The following is a 24103-nucleotide window of genomic DNA, read 5'->3' as shown; positions in this document are numbered from 1 at the left end:
GTTACAGTCTAAGTTCTCAGTAACAAGTTTGCTCAGGATATCTAAAAGAAAACTTCTGGAATTTAGAAAACTTTTTTTTCTTAAAAAAAAAAAAAAAAAGCTTGGGATTGTCCCTTAATACTATTTGTATACTGTGTGCTCCAGTATTTTGCTTTTTGGAAGAATAACACTGAGCAATGCATTCCATCTATAAAAGATGGAAAAACAATTAGTTCTTTATCATTGCATCCAGGATAATAATCCTGATCCTCCATGAGGGAATGGTGGCCATATTCAGGAGAGGAATGTTGCCTGCAATGAATATGAACATGCAATGAATATGAACATTAACCCCACCCTACTGGATAAATATTACCTAGATTTACTCTGTCTACTATGGTAGCCACTAGCCACATGTGACTATTAAGCATTAATCTTAATGGAATTTTGCTGTAGGCATGAAATAGATCTTGGATTTTGAATATACAGTAAAATACAAAACATTGCATTAATAATTTTTTATAATATTACATGTTGCAATGGTCATATTTTGCATATGCAAGGCTATGTTAAATATGGTATTAAAATACTTTTTACCTGTTTCTTTTTACTTTTTTAATGTAGTACTAGAAAATTTAACATTATACATTTGGCTCTCATTTGTGGCTTGCCCTTTGTTTCTAGTGGACAGTGCTGACCTAGAAATTTTCATTGTGTAACTGAATCTTTCAAGTAGAGTGAAGATGCATTGAATATTTCACATAGAATCACTTCCTTCACAAAAGCAACATGGCAGATTTTATATTTTATATACCATGCCCTTGAAGTAAGTTTTCACCCTTAAGACAGACATATGTTATTATATTCTTACTTATTTCAACTTAGCAAATTTTATTCAGTGTTTTAAATATATACCTAATTATTAATATAATACCTATTGTATACTAAACACTGTTCTAGCTTCTAGAGATTCAGCAAGAAATAACACAATGTCCTTGTCCCCTTGGAGTTTATATTCCAGAAGGGAGGACAGAAATAAATTCATAAATTATAAAATAATCCAAGCCATGATAAAAGCTATACAGAAAAATGAACTTGGTCAGGGGTGCAAACAATGATTGGTTGGTGAGAATAGGGTATTTATGGGAGGGCAATGTGAAGAGATGACATACTGGCAGAGATGACATGCAAGCAGTGAGGGACTGAGCCCTGTGAAGATATGGGGAAAGAAGATTCTGAATGCAGAGGCCTTTGTTTGTATGCAAGGCACTATGTTTGGGTCTGTGGAAATACATGAATGTGCTATGTCTCCTGTCTTTATATACTTGTGGTACATAAATAAATTTAATAGGAGGCTTAATGCAATGTATGTATAGGAACAGTATGCATTTAATGCTTTGGATTTGAAAAATACGTTCCAGAAGTGAGAGATAAATTAAGTGCTATTGAAGTACTAAACACAAGCAATTAATTATGACTAAAGGGATTACAAGATAGTTGATAGAGAAGGAAGTTACAGGTTTAGGGAAAAGCTGAAAAGGAGAAAATAGGTGAGATGTATCAAGAGATAAGCATATAAATGAGAAAAAGAAGGAGAAAGAGAATAGCTAATATATATGTACATATATATATATGTATACACACACACACACACACACTATAGTATATATATGAGTATACTCTAGTATAGTTTAGTATATTTGTATATATCATATATTTTACATTACATGTATATATATGGTCTATATATAGTATTATAACCCAAGGACAAATATTCCAGTTATAATTTTGCATTTCTAATCACAGAAATTATATACACAAGTATATTAGAAGATTGTTTCAAAGAAGGGAAAATAGGCAGTAAGAGCAATAATAATTACCTCCAACAAACTAGTCTTGTAATTGATGGTGACTGTCTACAATAAAATCACATTTTTCAAAGAAAAAATTACTTTTATTATTGTCTCATGGAGTATCATGACATTTAGCCTCGATGGGGACTCAAGTTTCATTTGCTGCTTTCCATAATTTTGATTTCTGATTTCATAAGGCTTGAAACATTCTATCCTGTGGTCCAAATTGAATGTGTACCAAAGCACAGTAGGAAACCTTAAAAATACCTTATTCCATTTTCTCACTCTAACCAGAAGAATTCGAAAAGTAGAGAAAGCTTCAAAAATGACTGAAATCAAGACAAAGTAAAAGAGAAATAACAGCAACAAAACCTTGGCTGCTTAAGCACCAGTATTTCTCATCTGGACATTTCAATGGTTCCAACTTGCTTGGTTTTGATATGGGGATATGACAAAGAGCTCACTCCTCTCTGCAAACTTATACTTAGGTGCAGTATTTCACATTACCTTTTTCTTTGTGACAACCTTTTGAAATTTTATTGGCAAGAATATTGACTTTTAAACAAACAGTTATTCAGAAACATGAGGATAATCCAAAACTGGATTGTTTCCTTAGGGATTGTTCATATTTCAGGTGAATTTTGGAAAGTATGATGCATTTTAAAAGTTGCAATTTCCAGAGGTAACATTCAAATTAATGTTTCTTTCCCTAAAATCTTTGAAAATCTAGAAAAAGAAGTTCAAGATCACAAATCAGTAATTGAGAATTGACTAAATTAAATTTTACTTTGAGGTTTTTAGTAATTTTAAAGTAGTGGTATATAAATTATGGGTATGAATTATAGGGTGTCATTAATTATGAATAAATCTGCATGAGTTAATTAGTGTTTGTAAAACAATATTAAGTTTTCATCTTGATTTTAATTTTTGAAAGCTATTCCATCATGTTCTTACTTTGTGGAAATGCATTTAATGTTAACTGAGGTCTTCTGGAACAAATCTTTTTAACTTAATGACTTCAAATTTGAAAATTCAAGCTAGTTTGCAAGTTAGTGTGGGAGATACTTTGTGATAGGCATGACTTTGTTATTTTTCAAATAACAAGTACCAAATAAGTACCCATTGAGGTCGCTTACTACAATTAAACCTGGTTGGTAACAGTTCTTTTTTTTTTTTAAAGGAGAAAAATATCTAGTAATCATATTAGGAGGCTAGGCTGGTTGGTGGTTTAGCTACATGATATCCTTATTTCTGTTCTTGGGTACAGTGTTTCTTATATGAGAGGTAAAGTATATAGTCAAGTGTAGGAGATCAGTCAGACAAGATTTTGCTTTCCAGATAAACAGTGCTTTCCTTACGTGCATCTTCGGAACTAGTCTGATTTACAGCTAGAATTTCCAGCCTTCAGTTTGTTCTTAAATCTCTTCAAAAAGGTTTTATATATTTTGTCTCCTAAACTAGTTTGTAAGTCTTTAAAAAATAAACATATATATTAGTGTTTCCTTTCAGTCTCTACACACAGACACACACACACACACACACACACACACACACACACACACACACACACCCATGCAGTAAGTGCTAGGCCTACAATGGATTTAATGTAATAACTAGTTACTAAACAGTGAAACACTGATGCATTCCAGAATGTTGCAAACTCTGAAAAATTTTAAATTGTTGTCTTGTTCCTGATACTGAATTATGGTTCTACTGAAATTCAAATAAGTAGTATTTGAAAACTATAAGTCAAGCACAAGAAAATATAATAATATTCCATTTTCTGGCACGGAGGGTGAGGCTCCTGAAAATTGTCAAGTCTGTTTTTGCCCAGGTTTCTATTATCCAAATATGTCTTGCATGGATCAGATAAGTATAAATCACTAGATTCTGTATTCTATGAGAAAAGATACTATTCCACTTTTTGCTGTTGTATCCTTCTTAAATAGTACTGTGCAAAATAATAATAGATGTATGTCAAATGTTTGTTGAATTAGCCCAGCTAGTTACTTAAACCTGAGTTAATTATTCTTGTATGAACTAGGATAGAGGCTGTGGGATGGAGGAGTGAAGGGTAAATAATTTTCTTTAAACTTTTGGAGGTCTAGTCTCAGGATCTCCTAACTCTAGTCTGAAGGGCTAGCGGGAAGTACCTGTTTTTAGGGCCACAGTGTAATTTTCAGGTGAGAAATTTTAGCTTGATGCTAGGACTTCGTTATTCCCTGCTAGATAAGTGTGGATGGTGAAAATTGTAACTTTTAAACCTTAAGTTGCTATCAGTGGCCATTGCTGGGCTGTAACATTTTCTGTCTTTCAGCTGATGATCGGTATACCAGGCAGAGGCTCATTTGGGGTTCCTACTCCCGGCAATCTCAGAACTCATAGTCACAATAATAATATAATATATTATATTAAAAGATATGAGAAGAATAAATAACTTGTATCATTGATTATAGCAGAATGTCTTTGTCTTCTCACAAGTATATGATTTATGTCAGCATTAGGGCATGTACTTGAACTATTCTGAGTTCTTATACAACTTGACCAAAAAATTATCACCAACTGTAAGAAGACCTTCCATAAGAACGTAACAGTCACCTATAATTAGCAACATTCAGCTATCCTAAGATAAAAAAATATTTTTATTTAAAACACTGAACTGCTAGGAAGTGGTAGCTCATGTCTGTAATCCCAGCACATTGGGAGGCCGAGGCAGACAGATCACCTGAGGTCAAGTGTTCAAGACCAGCCTGGCCAACATGGTGAAACCCCATCTCTACTGAAAATACAAAAATTACCTGGGCATGCTGGCGTGTGTCTGTAGTCCTAGCTCCTTGGGAGGCTGAGGCAGGAGAATCGCTCAAACCCCGGAGGAGAGGTTGCAGTGAGCTGAGATCACTCCAGCCTGGGCGACAGAGCGAGACTTCATCTCAAAAAATAAATAAATAATTACATAAAATAAAATAAAATACTGAATAAGAAACTTTTTATTTTTTCATAGTTTGTTCCCATATTTGCAGAATAACATTGATTTCAAAATATATTTTTAATTTTAGCAAATATTGTTTTAGCAAATTATAAAAAGAAATTAAACTAGAAAGAAAAGAAGGAAGCCTCCAATCCACATACCACAACTAGTAAACATTATCTATATGCTTAAAGATCTCTAGGAATATGCAACTGATAAGTTTATTCTAAAAGCTGAGAATCAGCCCCTTCTACTGTTTTCTCTTAAGCTTTTGACATCAATGTTAGATTGTGAGATAATCAGGACATCATAAGTGACAGCTTGATCATTTTAGTTTCTTGTTTCACTCCATTTAACATTTGAATTTCGTTTTCTTTCTCTTCTTTTTTTTTCTTTCCCTGTGGTTCCTCCAGAATGTTAAAGATTATTTTGAATGTAGCTTGAGTAAATCCTACAGTTCTTCCAGTAACACACTTGGGATCGACCTCTGGAGAGGGAGAAGGTGTTGCTCAGGAAACTTACAGTTACCACCACTGTCTCAAAGACAGAGTGAAAGGGCAAGGACTCCCGAGGGAGATGGTATTTCCAGACCGACGACACTACCTTTGACAACGCTTCCAAGCATTGCTATTACAACTGTAAGCCAGGAGTGGTGAGTAGCCTCAAAATCAAATGTCAATTCTAAATTTTATTTTCCAATTTCTCCAAATACAATTTCATGGTATTAAAATGTCAGTTTTCTGTGAAATATAAGATGATCGACATTTTGAGAATTTGTTTCAATTTGGGAACAAAGATAAGGTCTTGTAAACAGTGGAGATATTTTCTAGTTTTTCAGAGTAGAAGAAACATGCTTCATTTAAAACTACAGAGGAAGAAATGAGATACGTTTGCATTTATGTAAAGGGATAATAAAATTACTACTTACGATGTAACTTTATAAAAAGAGCTATACAGTGTGCATCAGTATTTTTTAACTTAGAAAAACATTACATATGAGTTACATATGTGATATTCTTATTGCCAAACTCTATACTTAGCTCTAGCTTCTTTTTATTGTCATATCACTTTATTAATCTGTTTGTGATTATCTATAAAATAAAACACTTCATTATAAATCAAAAGAGCAATGAAAATTGTGCTATGAAAGTTTCTGGGACTGTTTTTCAGAGTCTATATTTGTGAAAGAGGCTATTTTAAACCAGTGTTGAAAAGTAATCATATAATCCTATAATTGTTATTGTGCCATGACTGCTTCAAATATGTTTTGTTATATATTTAATAATTAATACATTCTCACTTTTCTGTTTACCTACATAATTTAAAAATATTTTTCAAGAGTGGTTGGCTTACATATCATAGAGATTTATCATGAAAATGAAAAATATATTCTCTGATATGATTTTGAATTAATAATGTATTGCTTTAAAAATCACTTTTTGTTTACATAATTTATCAAGGCAAAAGGCTAAACATTAAATTATTGCACAACGTTATTCTAGTAAATCATTAAAAATCTATGACTTTTGTGGTGTGCCATGTACCTCTGCCACATGCTGAGCTCTCCAGGGCTGATGAGTAGCCCAGTATGTGCTCTTTGAATGATATACGGCATCTTGGCATCCTTTAGTCAATGTTTACCTGACACACTGAGCATTATTAGATCACTAAAACTCCAGGTGTTACAGTTAATAGCATCAAATGTTTAATCAGATAATCTGTGTGATAGAGAAGCATGCTGAAACATTGTAAAGAAAATGGGTTAAAAATTTGAGAAGGACTGTCTTACATCTTCTGTTCAGCTGAATTAACATTATATAACAGTCAGCCAATCATTGAGAATTAAAAGGGGGCATAGTGCTCCTTTTTAGGGTACTCAATCACACAGCTTATGTGATTAGCCTTGATTATGCTTCTGTATAATTACGGATTTGGAGTCTTAAAGATTTCCAGATTTGTTTTTCACCAAGTTGGCAGTGATACAATTCTACCAGTTGTTAAAATATTGAAATGCTTTCTTACCAGTTGGTAAATGTATGCTTTCCTGAGCTCTCCGATTGCCCCTACTACTATCCTAGAGTATTCTCCAGAAGCCTCTATAATTCCTCACAACCTAAAAACAAAGAGGTGAAGACTGGCACAGAGGAGTCTGGTTTTGATAGGTGTTGGTGCTATACCTGTTGTTAGATATTTTGAATAACACATAGGAAACAATGTACAGTGCCTTGTAAAGTTTGAGTTCATCTAATTCAAGGACATTTTGGCAGTTTTAGAATTGTTCCTTCCTTGGAAGTATCAAATACAGACTCTGCCATTTGGAGCATGCTTTTTTATTTTTCCTAGTTGAGTGTTTTTATTTTTAAAAGAGGGCAATAATATTTATCTCATAGGCTATTGTGAGGATCAAATTAGGTAATCTAAGGTACTTTGCTTAGTAAAATACATATGTTAGGTAATCAGCAAATGTTAGTTTTTATCCTCTTGATCATTATCCAATAAAGATTCTTTGAAGATTAGACACCTTGTCGCAACTATTAGTAGCCTCATTCTGGGTGTCAGTATTTTAGGGTGAAATAGAAAATTTAGCCATTATTCATATTGTAGAGTCAGTGAGCACCACATATTAGTAATTCATTCATAATATGTTTGTTTTATTTCAATTAACTGGGTACTTTTTAATGTATGAGTGTATGCAGTTATCAACTCTAAATTTATTTTTTTTAAATATAAGCAACTAAAAGCATTTGTAAACCTCTCTTGAAAATCCAGCTTCCACTGTAATACTAATAGCTGAAGACCGGTGAAGGAATCTGATTGAAAAATGATTTGACTAGAAGTGAGGAAATTGGGTTCAAATTATCAACATTGCCATCAACTTGATGAAAGTTCATAGAGATAAGTACAGCTGGGGACTAAATGAGAGAAATAATTTTACTTACCACTTAGAATACCAAGTATATGGAATCAATTTCCATGCCAAGACCAGCAATGAGCAAATATTTTCTGTAAAGGACCAGATAGTAAATATTTTAAGTTTTATGAGCTCTACAGTCTCTGTCCTAACTACTCATCCTTGCTGTTATATTGTGAAAGGAGCCATAGCCAATGTGTAAACAAATAAATGTAGCTGTGTTCCAATAAAACTTTGTTTACAAAAACAGGCAGCAGGCTGGATTTGGCCTGCCAGAGTTTGCTGATCCCGACTAGTAAAGATCTCTAAGACATAATTCTAGGATTTCATAATTGCTTTTACAGTTATCAAGGACAAAAACTGACTTTGAGGTCCTGGCTGATGTGCTAAGTAAGTCATAAATATGGGACTATGTGTTCTAGATCAAGCCATCAAAGACAGCGCAATAATTTGAGTTCTGTTGAAAAGTATTGCCCAATTTTTAAATAAACTTTTATATGGAAATATTAACAAGATTTTATGATATGTTTATTTGCAGAAAACTGGCCATAATTACAGACAAAAGGCCTGAAATATAAGAACAGTGGTTTTATTTATCATGGAGCAAGAAAGAGAAAGGGTCAAGCCCCATTTTATTGGGTGACCTCCATTCTGTAGCCTTTTAGATGAGTTTCTACTATAATACATTGTCCAAAACACAAATGAACAAACAATGGAGATGATAATACCTACATTTCAGAGTTACGAGGATAATTTAAGAAAAGGTTTGCTATGCATGTGGCACAGTCACTTGTTCTTAATGGTTATTTTGATGTTATTATTTTTTGTCATTTTTATTACTATATTTAGACTGAGTAGCCAAAATTATCCATTTTCTTTTATTGGAGGTTTTAGGGGAATTTTATCTCCTGAGTTCTTGAAACCAACTTGAAAATATGATGAAAGATTCAGATATGAAAGCAAGATGTTATTTTTGCTTTATCAATACCAGCATTGATAAAGTTGATATTGAAAAATGTAATTTATGCTGGGTGAGGTGGCTCAAGCCTGCAATCCCAGCACTTTGGGAGGCTGAGGTGGGTGGATCACAAGTTCAAGAGATCGAGACCATTCTGGTCAACATTGGTAAAGCCCCGTTTCTACTAAAAATACAAAAAAAATTAGCTGGGTGTGGTGGCGTGTGCCCATAGTCCCAGCTACTCTGGAGGCTGAGGCAGGAGAATCGCTTGAACCCAGGAGGCAGAGGTTGCAGTAAGCCAAGATCATGCCGCTGCACTCCAGCCTGGTGACAGAGTGAGAATCCATCTCAAAAAAAAAAAAAGAGAAAAGATAAAACAATGTAATTTATGTCTGTGGGCAAGTGGGTTCCTAATACTGAACCCTATAATTACATAGATGCTAGATCTGAGCAGGATCCCCTCACCCCTAATATACACATAAGTAGAAGGCCTACTGCTACAAAACATGTAGCATGGAGGATCTATAGAAATCCTACTCATGTGAGAAAGCAGAGGGAAGCACTTAATTGTACATGGCCAGTTTCTTCTTCTGAAAACACCAACAAAGATTAAATTATTCATTCTCCCTGGGGAATAGCAAGTAAGGAGGCAGAAAGAGGCTGGAAATCTGATGCTGGTGCATTCTGGACACTTGCAAGGCATATCAAAGAGTGGTAGAACTATGTTCTTCGTTAACATTAAAAAATTTTTAAATCTTTTCACCTTTAGTGTAGGGGCACATCAGGGATGTGGCTGTTCTTTCCAGAAAGATATCAGGAATATACCAGGACTGACTTACTACCACCTTTGGGAAGCTGTTCTCCCAATAGCAACCACTGCTCTTTTGAGTATTACCCCCAAAAATAAATAAATAAAATCTGATTTCAAAGTTTCCAGCTCTTGTAAACTAAAGTTAAGAGAAATTAAGTCCTGATTTTTCTCATTTTGTTGGCAGGACCTTGAAGCATGGTGTAGAGGAAGGGATTCCTAAGCAGTTGCAGCCTAAGTTATCTTCTGCTGTAAAGGCTGTGGTTTCTTCAGGCCCATATAAATTACATTAGTATAATGCCAAGTCCCTGATAGACTTCACTTTTTAAATAGTTACTGATCTACCAAATTTACTGCATAACCAAATTTAGAAAATAAGCCAATTCTGGGCTTTGAATATCTATAGTTAATCTATAACTTTAATCTTCTTAGATGAGGATCTTAGAACACTACTCTTTCAAGCCCTTCCCTTTTTACAGTTTGTTTTTATGTATTATAATTATCTATACATATATATCTTACCACTAATACATATATATCTTACCAATATTATTATATATTACATATAATAATATTTAGCATTATTTTTTGCATTCACTGTTTGATTTGGATTTTCCCAGATATTTACCAATATTTTTGGTTTTAATTCCTCTCCATATCTTAGTCCCTCTGCTGGGATTACTTGCCTTTTTGCCTGAGTAAATTCTTTAGAATTTATTTCGGTGTATCTGAACATGTCTTTACTTTATTTCAACACTTTGAGACTATTTTTTCCCTGCTTTTTGTCTTCTGTTGTTACTATTAGGAAATCAGCTATCACTCTAATTTTCTTATAGATAAACTTTCAATTTTTTTTGTTTCTGGATTTGGGCAGTTGAACTTTGATGTGCCTAAGGGTGGATTTCCTTTTATTTATCTTATATGGGATTTCCCAGACCTCTTTAATATGTAAATTTATGTCTTCCGCATCAGATCTGGGCTATTCTTTATCATTATCTCTTCAAATATTTTCTATGAGAATCTTTTTCCTCAGCTTTTGGACCTCTGATTAAATATATATTTTAAAAATTTACTTCTTTATCTTCCATTCCTCTTAAATTATTCCACATTTTTTTCTAATTTTGTCTGTCTACGCTGCATTCTGATAATTGTTTCTAATCTGCCTTCCGGTTTGCTAATTTTTAAAAAAATTATGTCTCATTTGTTATTAAACCTATTATATTGGTACTTTTCATTATTGTATTTTTTATTTTAAAGTTTGTATTCATGTGTTTAAAAATATACTAGAAAATGTTATGTGGTTTTCTTTTCCCCGAATGTATTCACTATCTATTACTGCATAAGAAATAATTCTAAAATTTACTGGCTTACAATAACTAATATTTTTTATCTCAAGAGTTTCTATGGCTTGGGAATCCAGTCGCGCCTTAGCTGTGTGCCTCTGACTGAGAGTCGCTCACAAGGCTAGAATCAAGTAATTGGCCAGTACTGTAGTCATGTACATGTGTGGAAAGTGGGCAGATCTGCTTCCAACCTTCCCAACATGGTTGTTGACTGGCTCAATTCTTGGCTCTGGTTGACTAGAAATACCAGTTCCTTGCCACGTGGGTCTCATAGAGCCACATAAAGGCTATTTTTAACACGTTAGTTTGCTTTCCCCAGAGCAAGTGTTTGGAGAAAGAGAGACCGATAGAGAGTGAACAAGACAGACATCAAAGTATTTTTACAATCTTAGAAGTGACATCTCATCACTTTTGTATATTCTGTTTGTTAGGTCTTGCACATGCACAAGGGAGGGGATCCTGCAAAGGAATAAACAAGGAGGTGGAGATCATCAGAGATCAGTTTAGAGGCTGTATATTGCACTGCAGATATTTTCAAACCTTTCAAAAGAGCAAGAATAATTATTTTACCCTTTTGCTAATTTTAGTATCTAAAGTTTTTAGTGAGTCTGTTTTCTATTATCTGTATTTCCTGATGGTTATTGGTCATGCTTTTAAAAAACTTTATTAAGAAAAATAGCTAATGCATGCTGGGTTTAATACCTAGGTGACAAGTTGGTAGATGCAGCAAACTGCCATGGCACACATTTACCTATGTAACAAACCTGCACACCCTGCACATGTATCCCAGAATTAAAAATAAAAAAATTTCCTTACTACTATTGAAAAAAACTTTATTAAAGTACAATCAGTGTGCAAAAAAATGTGCATATCATAAGAGGGCATGTTGATAAAATTTCACAATTTGGACACAACCACAAAACCAGAAGCAAAATCAAGAAAATGTTACTAGCATCTCAGAAGCTCTTCTTGTGTATCCCCCGCCCCCCGCCGAGCTCCTGTCCCATCACTACCTCCTCCATACTTTAACAACATCTATTAGTGTTGTCTGTTTTGAACTTTACGTAATAGAATCACATAATATGTACTCTTCTGCGTTTGACTTATTTATTTTCTTCAACATATAGGTTTAAGAGGTGTGCTAAATTTTTAAAAATTTATTGTGTGCTGCTCATTGTCATTGAAACGTTATATGTAGGCACAGTTTAAGGTATCAGAATAAGGTTCACCATGGAGAATTTGCACATGATTCTACCAGGTCTGTAGGGCCATTGGGGCATTGGTAGATTGGGTAGAGGGTTTCTCAGTCATCCAGCTGAAACATGTTTATAATCTGTTAAGGTCCACTGTCTTTGATTCCACACCCCGAACACCTGGCCCTGTTTGGATTCTCACCGAGGCTAACCTTCTGGCAGTCTCCTGGATGTATATTTACTTCTGTTTTACCTTTGCTGTGAGAACATAGCCCTTTGAAATTCTGGTTTAATTTGGGAAGGCTCCTTTTGAATGACTCACCGTGGGCATGGATGGCTTTGATTAAGGTTTCCCCTTGACCCTCAAGGCTATCAGACCAATGTTAGCTTTTACTCTGTGTGGTATATATCCTCAGGCCAAAAGCAGCTTTGGTGTCCATTAATGTACCTTTGGTGAGAAACATCCACTTAGACTTTGGCTTGTTACTTCCTTAGTAACTTGGTATTTCTTCAGTAGTGTCAAGAAAGTAACATGATACTTTTCCTTATTTTTAAAGCAAGGGTTTTGTTGAGATAACCTTGTTAACAATATTACAGAAACCTTTCATAATTACTTCCTATGGCGCTCTTAGGCCCTTCATTCCACACTTATTTTGGCTATAAAATTGGCTTTAGTACATTCTTTTTTTTTTTTGCAGTGTCGCAGTCTCAGCTCACTACAACCTCCGCCTCCTGGGTTCAAGCGATTCTGTCTCAGCCTCTTGAGTATCTGGGACTATAGGTGTGTGCCACTATGCCCAGCTAATTTTTTGTATTTTTTAGTAGAGATGGGTTTCACTGTGTTAGCCAGGATGGTCTCTATCTCCTGACCTTGTTGATCCACCCGCCTCAGCCTCTTAAAGTGCTGGGATTACAGACGTGAGCCACCATGCCTGGCCTTTAGTACATTTTTAAACTGAAGCTTCTGATGATAGTTCTTAAGTTTGTGCTCCTAAGGGCCTAGTGAGGACCTATTTCTTTGACTTTTGCTCCTGAAGACACTATCTTTCCCCAGTATCTGAATGTTCCTGGCTTTGAGTAAAATGTTTGCTTATTTTATGTAGTAGATATTAGTGTCTTCACTGTTTTATCTCCCTTTCAGAAAGGAGCATCTGAGTTTGCAATAGTTTAATCTGAATCTTATTTTAGTGTCTTTTCTTCTTTGGTACTTGTAGACCTACATGAAATTGATTACTTTACTTCTTTTACTATCTCTTGATATTTGTTCTAGGTATTGGTAATTATCCACAGATAAGGATTCACACACACACACACACACACACACACACTTAGGCATATCATATTCAAACTACAGAAAACCAAAGACAAAAATCACTAAAGAAGTCAAAGAATAAAAACAGACATATAGAGGAACAAGAGTAAGAATTATACTGGACTGTTTGTCAGAAACCATAAAAGCAAGAAGAGAGTGGAGGATGTTATTTAAAGTGTTGAAATAAAAACCTTCACCAGGCTAGAATTTTATAACCAACAAAATTATTCTTCAAATGTGAAGGAGAGAGGGAGACTTTTTCAGACAAACAAAACTGAGGAAATTCTTGTCAGCAGACCTGCTTCATAAGAGCATGTTAAAAAAAAGTTACTCATCAAGAAGAAAAATGATATAGAGCATAAGCACAGATCTACACAAAGAACAGTGTCAGAGGAGAAATAAATGAAGATAAGATAACATTGTTTAGTTTTTTTCAAGATAAACTTTCTTAACTATATAAAACATAACTGTTTCAAGCAATACCAACAATGTACTGGGTGATTACAGTATAGGGATAAGGGAAATGAAAGACAACAGTGTGAAATGAACAAGCAGGAGCAAATAGGCATATTCTATTTTAAGAGTTATATACTATATGTGAAGGTAGACAGGTTACTTAACTATATATCTTATATATGTAATATATATGTAAACATACATAACATATATTATGTTTATCACATCTGGTACAGCAGCTGCAATTGGAATCACCACTTAGTTAAGCTTATGATAATCCACTGTCATTCTCCAAGTTCCGTCTATCTTCTGCACAGGCCAAATGTGAGAGTTAAATGGGGATATGGTGGGAATCACCACGAGTGTGTCTTTCAAGTCCTGGGTGGTGGCACTCATCTCCACAATCCCTCCAGGGATGAGGTATTATTTTTTATTTACTATTTTTCTAGGTAGGGGCAATTCTAATGGCTTTCATTTGGCCTTTCCCACCACAACAGCCCTCACTCTACCAGTCAGGGAGCCAATATGGGGGTTCTGCCAATCGCTAAGTATGTCTCTGCCAATTATGCATTCTGGCACTAGGGTAATGACCACAGGATGAGTCTGGGAACTCACTGTATCCACTGTAAGTTAGACTGAGCTAAAACTCCATTAATTACCTGAACTCCATAAGCCCCTACTTTAACTGGAGGACCGCAATGATGTTTTGGGTCCCCTGGAATCAACATCAGCTCAGAGCCAATGTCCAGTAGTTTTCCGAAATGTCAATCATTTTTCTTTCCTCAGTACACAGGTATCCTGGTAAAAGGCTGGAGACTTCCTTGGGGAAGGATGGAAGATTCACTGCAGGAATTGTCAGTAACATAGAGGGGTCTTTCTCAAGGGGACCTGGCTTCCCCTTCATTCAAGGGGTTCTGGGTCTGTAAATTGGCTCAAGTCTGGAAATTGATTGAGGGACCATTATTCTCTCTTTTGTCCATTCAACCTAGAAGTTTTCTGCTTGTATAAATTAAGTAGGAATGCAGAGGGCTTCCTATCAATTTCACTTCCAGGAACATTGTGTTTAATTAGTCAGTGCCAGAGCTCTACACTAGTCAGACTATCTGATTGCTGCTTTGCCTCTGCTGTCCCATAAGGTAGCTATGCCCACCTTGCCTTTGACGGTTGAGTGCCAACAGGATCCAATTACTCCCATTGTATTTAAATTTTGTAGTTGAGTGACTGCAGTTTTCACAATTAGATCTGGCATTCAGGGAAGGGCAATTACAGGGCTCTTCAGAGATCCACGTGCTGCCCTCACAAATCTATTTTGTAAGGAATTGGTCAAGGGTATATCTTCTAGACCTTCCCAGCTGGGATGAGGTGGTCTAAAGTGACTAATCCACTCCACTATCCCAATCTCCCTAAACCTCTGGATCCCTTCCTGTACATTAAACCAAGGGAGACCAGGCATTTCCAGCTTGCTCACAGTGGGCCATCTTTTTTTTTTGAAACAGAGTGTCCCTCTGTTGCCCAGGGAGTGCAGTGGCGGATCTCAGCTCACTGTATCCTCTGTCTCCCAGGTTCCAGAGATTCTCCTGCTTCAGCCTTCTGAGTAGCTGGGATTGCACATGCCACCACATCCAGCTAATTTGTTTGTATTTTTTTTGGTAGAGTCCAGGTTTCACCATGTTGGCCAGGCTGGTATGGAATGCCTGACCTCATGATCCGCCCATCTCAGCCTCCCGAAGTGCTGGGATAACAGGCTTGAGCCCTCACGCCCAGCCGTGGGCCATCTTTTAGTCCATATTTCAGCTAACCAAGCAAATAAACTATTAGAACCTTTCTTAACTTCCAAAGCTGCAATATTAAAACCAGAGTCCCTACTTAGTGGGCCCAAATCAATATATTCAGCCTGATCCAACTCAATGTTCCTTCCACCATTATCCCATACCCTTAATATCCATTCCCATGACTGTTCTTCAGATTTCTGTTTATGTAAATGAGAAAAATCAAGCAGTTCTTTTTGAGCGTAGTGCAACTCCTCATGGGTTACACTCTCAACCTCACCTCTGGGGGCCTGCCAGGACTTTGGTATAGTTATAGGTCTAGAAGCAAACAAGAGTGTTGAAGGTGGGTCCTGAGGAGAATCGGCATTACCTTGCCTGGCAACTGCCTCAGGGGAGGCCATCACTGTTGCCTCAGGCAGAACAGGGTTTGTCTCCTCAGACCAAGGTGGAAAGACTGATGGCAGGATTGGTCGGGAAGGGGATATTGCCACTACTGGGGATGGGGAAGCTGTTCCTTCTGGCAAAAAAGGTTCATCAGAATTTATAAATTCATTGTCCCCAGCTTTATCAGGGTCCTCCCACATGTCCCCATTCCAAGATGCAGAGTCCCATTCTTTTCCAATCAATGCCCTCACTTTAACAGTTGACACCTGGAGAGGCTGTGCATGCACCTTTTGTTGCAGGTCACCCACTTACATAAGAGCTTGTGCCTGTTTATCCACTATTTCAGCTCTTTCTCTATAGAAGATAAAACCCTCACTCAGGGAAATCTTAGCAGATTTGAGGTTCAGTATCTGCTTCTGAAGCCAGGAGACAGAATCCCTGAGTTCATCACTTTCTTTCATCACTTTGTCTGCTGAACTTAGAAGCAACCTACCAGCTTCATTATGTTTCTTGGTTCTCCACATATGGTCAAAGGAATTTTATATAGCATCACCAAACTCCTTGCCTCTCATGAGTAGTGAATCAGGAGTGTTGAATGCATTTATTTTGCATAACTGTCTACACAGTCCATGCCAAGGACTATCAGGATTCTTCATACCATTAGAAGTAGAGTTCTTAGTGCTTTGTGGTCTAACCATATTAAGCAGCCAATTCCAGAAACCCCAAAAGCAATGAAAGAACTCCATGCTTAATATTCTGTTCCTCTAGAATGATTCCTGGTACCAAAACCTGTAATAGTCAGGGTTCTGTAGAGGGACTACTAGGATACAAATTCCTACAATAGGCTATCTGTAAGCTTGAGAAGAAAGGAGAACCAGTCTGAGTCTCAAAACAAAGTAACTTAGAGTCCAATGTTTAGGGTCAGGAAGCATCAAGCATGGGAGAAAAATGGAGGCTTGGGAGACTAGGCTAGTCTGGGCAGTCTCGCCTTTTCACGTGTTTCTGCCTGCTTTATATTCGCTGGCAGCTGATTAGGTTGTGCCCACCAGGTTAAGGGTGAGTCCTTCTTCTCCAGCCCACAGACTCAAATGTTAATCTCCTTTGGCAACACCCTCACATACACACCCAGAATCAACACTTTGCATCCTTCAATTCAATCAAGTTGATACTCACATTAACCATCACAGAGGGCCACTGTTCTCTAGACTCCAGAATGGTAGATCCACTGACAGCTTATACCCAGCACCTGGAAAAGCCACAGGCATTCAATGCCAGCCCTTGAAAGCAGCCTTGGGGGTTGAGCCCTGGTAGGCCACAGAAGTGGAGCTCCCCAAGGCCTTGGGAGCCCAGCCCTTGCATTAGTGTGTCCTGGATGTGGGACATGGAGTCAAAGGAGATTATTTTGGAGCTATACAATTTAATGACTACTCTGCTGAGTTTTGGACTTGCATAGGGCCTGTAGCCCTGTTCTTTTGGCTGATTTCTCTCTTTTGGAATGGAAGTATTTACCACATGCATGTACCCCCATTGTATCTTAGAAATAACTAACTTGTTTTTTATTTTAAAGGCTCATAGGCAGAAGGGAACAGCTTTGTCTCATATGAGGCTTTGGACTGTGGACTTTTGAGTTAATACTGGAATGAGTTAAGACTTTGGGAGACTATTGGGAAGGCATGATTGTGTTTTGCAATGTGAGAAGGACATGAAATTTGGGAGGGACCAGGGACAGAATGATGTGGTTTGAATCTGTGTCCCCCAGAATGATGTGGTTTTGAATCTGCTTGAATCTGTGATGGGTCCCCATGTCAAAATCATGTTCAGTTGTAAACCCCAATGTTGGAAGTGGGACCTGGCGAGAAGTGATTGGATCATGGGGGCAGTTTTGCATGAATGGTTTAGCACCATCCCCTCAGTGCTCTTCTCATGATGGTGAGTTAGTGAGTTATTGTGAGATATGGTTATTTAGAAATGTGTAGCACCTCTCCCCCCACTCTCTATCTTCCTTCTTCAGCCATGTAAGTCATACCTGCTTCCTCTTTGCCTTCCACCATGGTTGTAAGTTTCCTGAGACTTCCCTAGAAACAGAAGCAGCTATGCTTCCTGTACAGCCTGCAGAACCATGAGCCAATTAAACCTTTATAAATTACCCAGTCTCAGGTACTCCTTTATAGCAATGTGAGAGTGGCCTAATGCAAAGAGGCATACAGTTTGGGATAGAAGAAATAAAATGATCTTTGCATATGACATTATTATCTTCATAAAATATCCTAAAGACTGGCAAAAATGAACAAAGAGGCAAAAAAGAAACACCCCTCCTTGAAGGAAATAATAATCACATAACAAGGTTTCAGGATGCATAGTTAATGTACAAAATTGACAACAGACGATTGAAATTTGAAATTATAATAATAAATTGTCATTTACAGAAGTGATACCCTCCTTCCCTCAACAAACCCACCAATTCAACAACAACTCACAGACAGATTCTCTTACTGAGAAATCTAAATCTAGTTGAGAGACTCCTGTATCCAGATACAACGAATCCCACAGGAAAATTCAGGGCTTCCTCTTCTCTGAATCCCTACCCACAGCTCCGTACCACATGACTGAAAGGAAACTCCTAACTCCCAGCTTCTACCTGGAGAGTAAAAGAGTTGAACCGTATATGTGACACTATTCCAACTTCTTCCTCTCCAAAGGATGGACTTATCTCTTCCAGTCTTGGAGCAGTAATGAAACCCCACATAATCTAGCCACTCAGGGGCTGGTGAGAATAGAAACAGAAGTTTGGACTGATGGTTCCCATACCCTTTCCCTCAGCTCAACACAGAGCAAGAAAGTGAAAAACCCCTGCTTCCAGCATCTCCTGGGAAGAGAAAAGTTAGTCTGCTTGGTTGTGCCCACTAGATTAATGCCCCAGCTTTTCTGGGAGCTTCCCAAAGGACTTCCTGTGTCTGGCTTGTTTTGGGGCACTCATGGGACCTGGTATACTCTAGCTGGCTTGGGGCCAATGAGAACAAATATGCTGATTTAATCTAGCATGCAACTAGACGGCACACTCCCTCTCACAAGCTCAGTGTAGGGTGAACAGGTGAAAAAACCACAGATCCCAGCTTCTCTCTCTCTCTCTGTTGTGGGAAGAATTGGAAAGGGCATCAAATGATTTGACTTTTCTGGGGGCTACTTGAGGAATGCCTCCAATATCACTTGCCTTGGAACACTGATTGTACCTAGCATACTCTATATGGTAGCTGCTAAGAACAAAGAAAACAGGTTGGCAAGTTGGATTGGCCCCCAGAATCTCTGGCTGAGCTGGTTAGTGAGGGCCTTCTCCTATACGAGGTAAGTCTGTGAAGATTGAGGGAGGTTGTTGTTTTGTCTAATATACAAGCACCAATACAAAGAGTCAAACAAAATAAAAATAAACATGGAAATAGATTCCAAACAAAGGAATAAGATAACTCTCAAGAAACCAAGCCTAATGAAAGAGAAATATATGATTTACATAACAGAACTCAAAATAATCATTAAAAAGATGTTCAACAAAACTGGGAGAACAATGCATGAACACGAATATTTCAACAGAGTTATAGAAAGTATAAAAAGTACCAAACAGAATTTGTAGAGCTAAATAATACAATAATAGCTGAAAAATTCACTAAAGCAGTGTGACAGCAGACTAAATCAAGCAGAAGAAAGGATAAGCACACTTGAAGAGAAGTTATTGTTATTGGAAATTATTTAGTCAGAAGAGCAAAAAGAAAGAAAAAGAATGACAAAAATCAGCTTAAGTGACTTATGGGACATCATCAAGTAGACCAATGTACACATTATAGGAGTTCTAGGAAGAGAGGGGAGAGAAAGAAACACAAAACATATTCAAAGAAATGATAGCATAAAACTTCCCAAATCTGGGGAAGAAAATGCACATTCTACTCTAGGAAGCCCAGTAGATACCAAATGGAATGAACTGAAAGAAATCTACACGGAGATACATTGTAATTATATTGTTAAAAGTCAAGGCAAAGGGAGAATTTTGAAAGTAGCAAGAGAAAAGTGATTTGTCATGTACAAGGGATTTCCCATAAAACTAAAAGTGGATTTTTCAGTACAAAACTGTGAAAGCCAGAAGGGAGTAGGATGATATATTTAAAATGCTGAAACAAAAAAAAACTTGCCAACCAAAAATACTATGCATGCCAAAATTCTCCTTCAAAAATGCAGACTTTCCCAGACAAAAGCAGAGAAAACTGATGCGCATCATACTTGTCTTAAGGGAATGATAATGGAAGCTCTTCAAGTTGCAACAAATGACACAAACAGTAACATGATAGCTCAAGAAAGTAAAACTTGCTAATGATAAATATTTAGACAAATATCGACTACTGCAAATACTGTAACTGTTGGGTTAGTCACTTTTAATTATAGTGTAAAGTTAAAAGATAAAAAATATTGAAATATAATTAAACATTATATAAAGGGTTATGGAATATTAAGAGATGTGAATTTTGACATCTGTAACATAGTGTGTGATGGGAAAGAAGGGAAAGGTATAAGGAAATTGAATGTAAGTTGTTATCAGTTTAATATAGACGGTTTTAAGTAAACTATAAAATAGATTAATAGATATTTTCTGTAACCCCCATGGTAGTCACAAAGAAATAACTATAGAAGATACAATAGAGAAAAAGAGAAAGGAATTGAAGTATATCAATACAGAAAATTCAGTACAACACAAAGGAAGGCAGCATGAGGGAGTAAGACATGGGAGATCAAGGCAGGAGGATTACTTGGGTCCAGGAATTTGAGACCAGCCTGGGCAACATAGCAAGACCCTGTCTTTACAAAAATATTTTTAAAAAATTAGTTGAGCGTGGTGGCATGTGCCTGTAGCCCTAGCTACTCAGGAGGCCAAGGCAGGGGGATTGTTTAAGCCTAGATTACCATGAGCTATAATTGTGCCAATGCACTCCAGTCTGGGTGACCCTGTCTCAATAAAAATAAAAGACAGAGAGAGAGAATAAAAGACAGCTGTAAGAACCACAAGACAGACAATAATGAACAAAACAGCAATAGTAAATTTTCCCTATCAATGATTACTTTACATAGAAATGGATTAAACTCCTCAATCAAAAGACAAAGAGTAGTTGAATGGATTAGAAAAATACGAGCCAACTATATGCTGTCTATAAGAAACTCACTTTAGATTTAAAGACTCAAATAGATAGCGAAGGAATGGAAAAATATATTCCACATAAATGGTCACCAAAGCAGAAGTGGCTATAATTATATCAGACAAAATATATGTAAAGTAAAAATTATTACAAGATACAAAGAAAAACATTATATAATAATGAAAAGACCAGTTGAATGGGAAGATATAATACTTATGTGCCCAACATCAGAGTATCTAAACATATAAAGCAATAATTGATACACCTAGAGAAAGAATACACAAAAATACAACAATTATAGGAAGCTTCTCTACCCCACTTTTAATAATAGATAAAACAACCAAACATAAGATAACAAATAGCAATCTTGAACAACACTATAGACCAAATGAGCCTAACATACGTATATAAAATATTCATCTCATAGCAGCAGAATATACATTCTTCTCAGGTGTATATGAAACATTCTTTAGGATAAATTACATATTAGGTCACAAAACAATTCTTAACAAAATTAATAAGATTGAAATTATACCACATCTTTTTGGAGCACACTGGAATGAAACTATAAATCAATAGCAGAAAAAAACTGGAAAATTCACAAATTTGTGGAAATTAACACACCACTGATATCCTAGTATTCTTCAGCTAACGGATCAAAGAAAAAAATAAGGAAAGAAATTAGAAGATACTGAGACAAATAAAAATAAAAATACAACATACCAAACTTACGGGATGCAGCAAAAACAAAACAAAACAAAATGTGATATTCCTGTATAGGGCATTTACCGTTAATGGAATCTGCAAGACTGATCATTGCTCTGGGTGAGTCAGCAAGTGAATATGAAGACTTAGGATGTTACTATACACTACTGTGGATTCTATAAGTACTGTACACTTAGGCTACACTAAATTTACAAACAAATATTTTTCTTCAATAATCAATTAATCTGACCTTACTGTAAGAGTTTTTGCTTTATAAACCTCTTAATTAAAAAAACTTTTGGACTTTTTGTGATAATACTTAGTTTAAAACACAAACACATTGTATAGCTGCACAAAAATATTTTCATTTGTTATAACCTTATTCTATAAGCTTTTTTCTATTTATTTATTTTTACTTTTTATTTTTTTTTTATTTTTATTATTTATTTATTTATTTATTTATTTTTTGAGACAGAGTTTCGCTCTTGTTGCCCAGGCTGGAGTGCAATGGCGCGATCTCGGCTCACCGCAACCTCCGCCTCCTGGGTTCAGGCAATTCTCCTGCCTCAGCCTCCTGAGTAGCTGGGATCACAGGCATGCACCACCATGACCAGCTAATGTTTTGTATTTTTAGTAGAGACCGGGTTTCACCATGTTGACCGGGATGGTCTCGATCTCTTGACCTCGTGATCCACCCGCCTCGGCCTCCCAAAGTGCTGGGATTACAGGCGTGAGCCACCGCACCGGGCTTATTTTTACTTTTTAAACTTTTTTGTTAAAAACGAAGACACAGCACACACAATAGCCTAGGTCCTTGCAGGATCAGGGTTATCAATATCTCTGTGTCCCACTGGAAGGTCTTCAGGAGCAGTAACACACATGGAGTTGTCATCTCCCAGAATAACAATGCCTTCTTCTGGAATAGCTCCTGAAGGACCTACCTGGGACTGTTTTACAGTTAACTTTTTTTTTTGTATATGCAAGGGTATATTCTAAAATAATGATAAAAAGTCAGCACAGTAGGTTTGTTTACACTAGTTCACCACAAACATGCCAGTAATGTATTGGCATTATAATGTCACTAGGCAACAGCAATTTTTCAGCATCGTTATAGCCTCATGGGACCACCGTCATATATGTGGTCCATCTTTGACCCAAAAATCATTATGCTATGCATGACTGTACTGGAAATAACAAGGAAAGAAATAGGAGAACCTGAGTTCCCAAGGTGGAGATCAGTTATTAAATACTAGAGTGCATTAGAATCACCTGAAGGACTTCTTGAAACAGATTGCTAAACCCTTAGAGTTGAGTGTCTAGGGTAAGACCTAAGATTTTGTGTTTCTAACAAGTCTCCAGGTGATACTTATGATATTGGCCCAGAGACCACATTTTGGGAACGATTGACATAGATTTTCTCATAAAGTAGGTAGGAAGTTAGGTCATCTGCTGAGAAGGGATAGTGGGCCCTTGAACTTTCTTTTCAGCCAAAGGCAGGCATGTCCTAGAACACTGACACATGTTAAGATCAAGTTTTAATCTGGGGGCAATTTTTTTTCTATGGTAAATGAACTTATTTGTGGTGCAATTAATTCCCAGGTTTTAGATAATAGCATTGCTTTGAGAATGCTCACAGCTTAATGATACCATAGAACTATTGTCAGCCTCATTTTCAGTTGTGTAGGAAGAGGCACAGAAATAAAGAAGGCAGGAGTCTTGTTTCAGGTTTCCTTATGGTGGACTTTTTCATTAAGAAACAGTTCTGGCTTCTCCTTTGTTGTTCTCTCAAAGAAGATTATAAATGTTTGCTCATCTCCCACCTCCATCTGCCTGAGGGCTGTGCTTTGCTTCTGTAAATGTTTCAGTTGGAACATGGTGAATCTGTTTGGACATCTATTAACTTAGGTGTGATGTCTAATGTTCACTGTCCCAATGTTCACCTCCACTGGGGAGAGTGGTGCCGATTTCCCTGCCACTGTCTAAGGCTGGAAACAATTTCATCTGTTGTCATGAAGGGGAAAGTGGTTGGTTCACTGAGGTGGGGGCTCTGAAACACAGGATGTGCTGTATTGCTCCCACAGTCAGTCACAAGTTGACAGTTGCATGAGACTTTCGATAAAAATATTTTATACTTTTGTGCTGCCTCTTAGCTGCAGATTCTAAAGCCCTGTTTTCAAGATCAAAATACCTACAGATGTGTGAATCTCAGGGATTCAACAAAAGCTAGTGCAAGGATGGGAAACTGATGACACACACATCTGTTCAGCTCTCATCAGGCTTCATCACCCAC

General features: G+C 36.7%; 1 protein-coding gene across 2 annotated transcripts in view; it reads left to right on the top strand.

The window, feature by feature from the left end:
* Positions 1–24103, top strand: part of PDE4B (phosphodiesterase 4B) — a 560636-nt gene that overhangs the window by 117111 nt on the left and 419422 nt on the right. For both annotated transcript variants that reach the window (XM_032296712.1, XM_032296711.1), the window contains exon 3: positions 5214–5452. In XM_032296712.1, the coding sequence (XP_032152603.1) occupies positions 5214–5452 (239 nt within the window). The remainder of the gene's footprint in view (positions 1–5213; positions 5453–24103) is intronic.

This window comes from Sapajus apella, unplaced genomic scaffold, assembly GCF_009761245.1.
Source record: "Sapajus apella isolate SASKATOON/1434 unplaced genomic scaffold, GSC_monkey_1.0 scaffold36, whole genome shotgun sequence".
Lineage (NCBI taxonomy): Eukaryota > Metazoa > Chordata > Mammalia > Primates > Cebidae > Sapajus > Sapajus apella.
The sequence above is the reverse complement of the archived record's forward strand: the minus strand, read 5'-3'. Positions and strand labels throughout refer to the sequence as shown.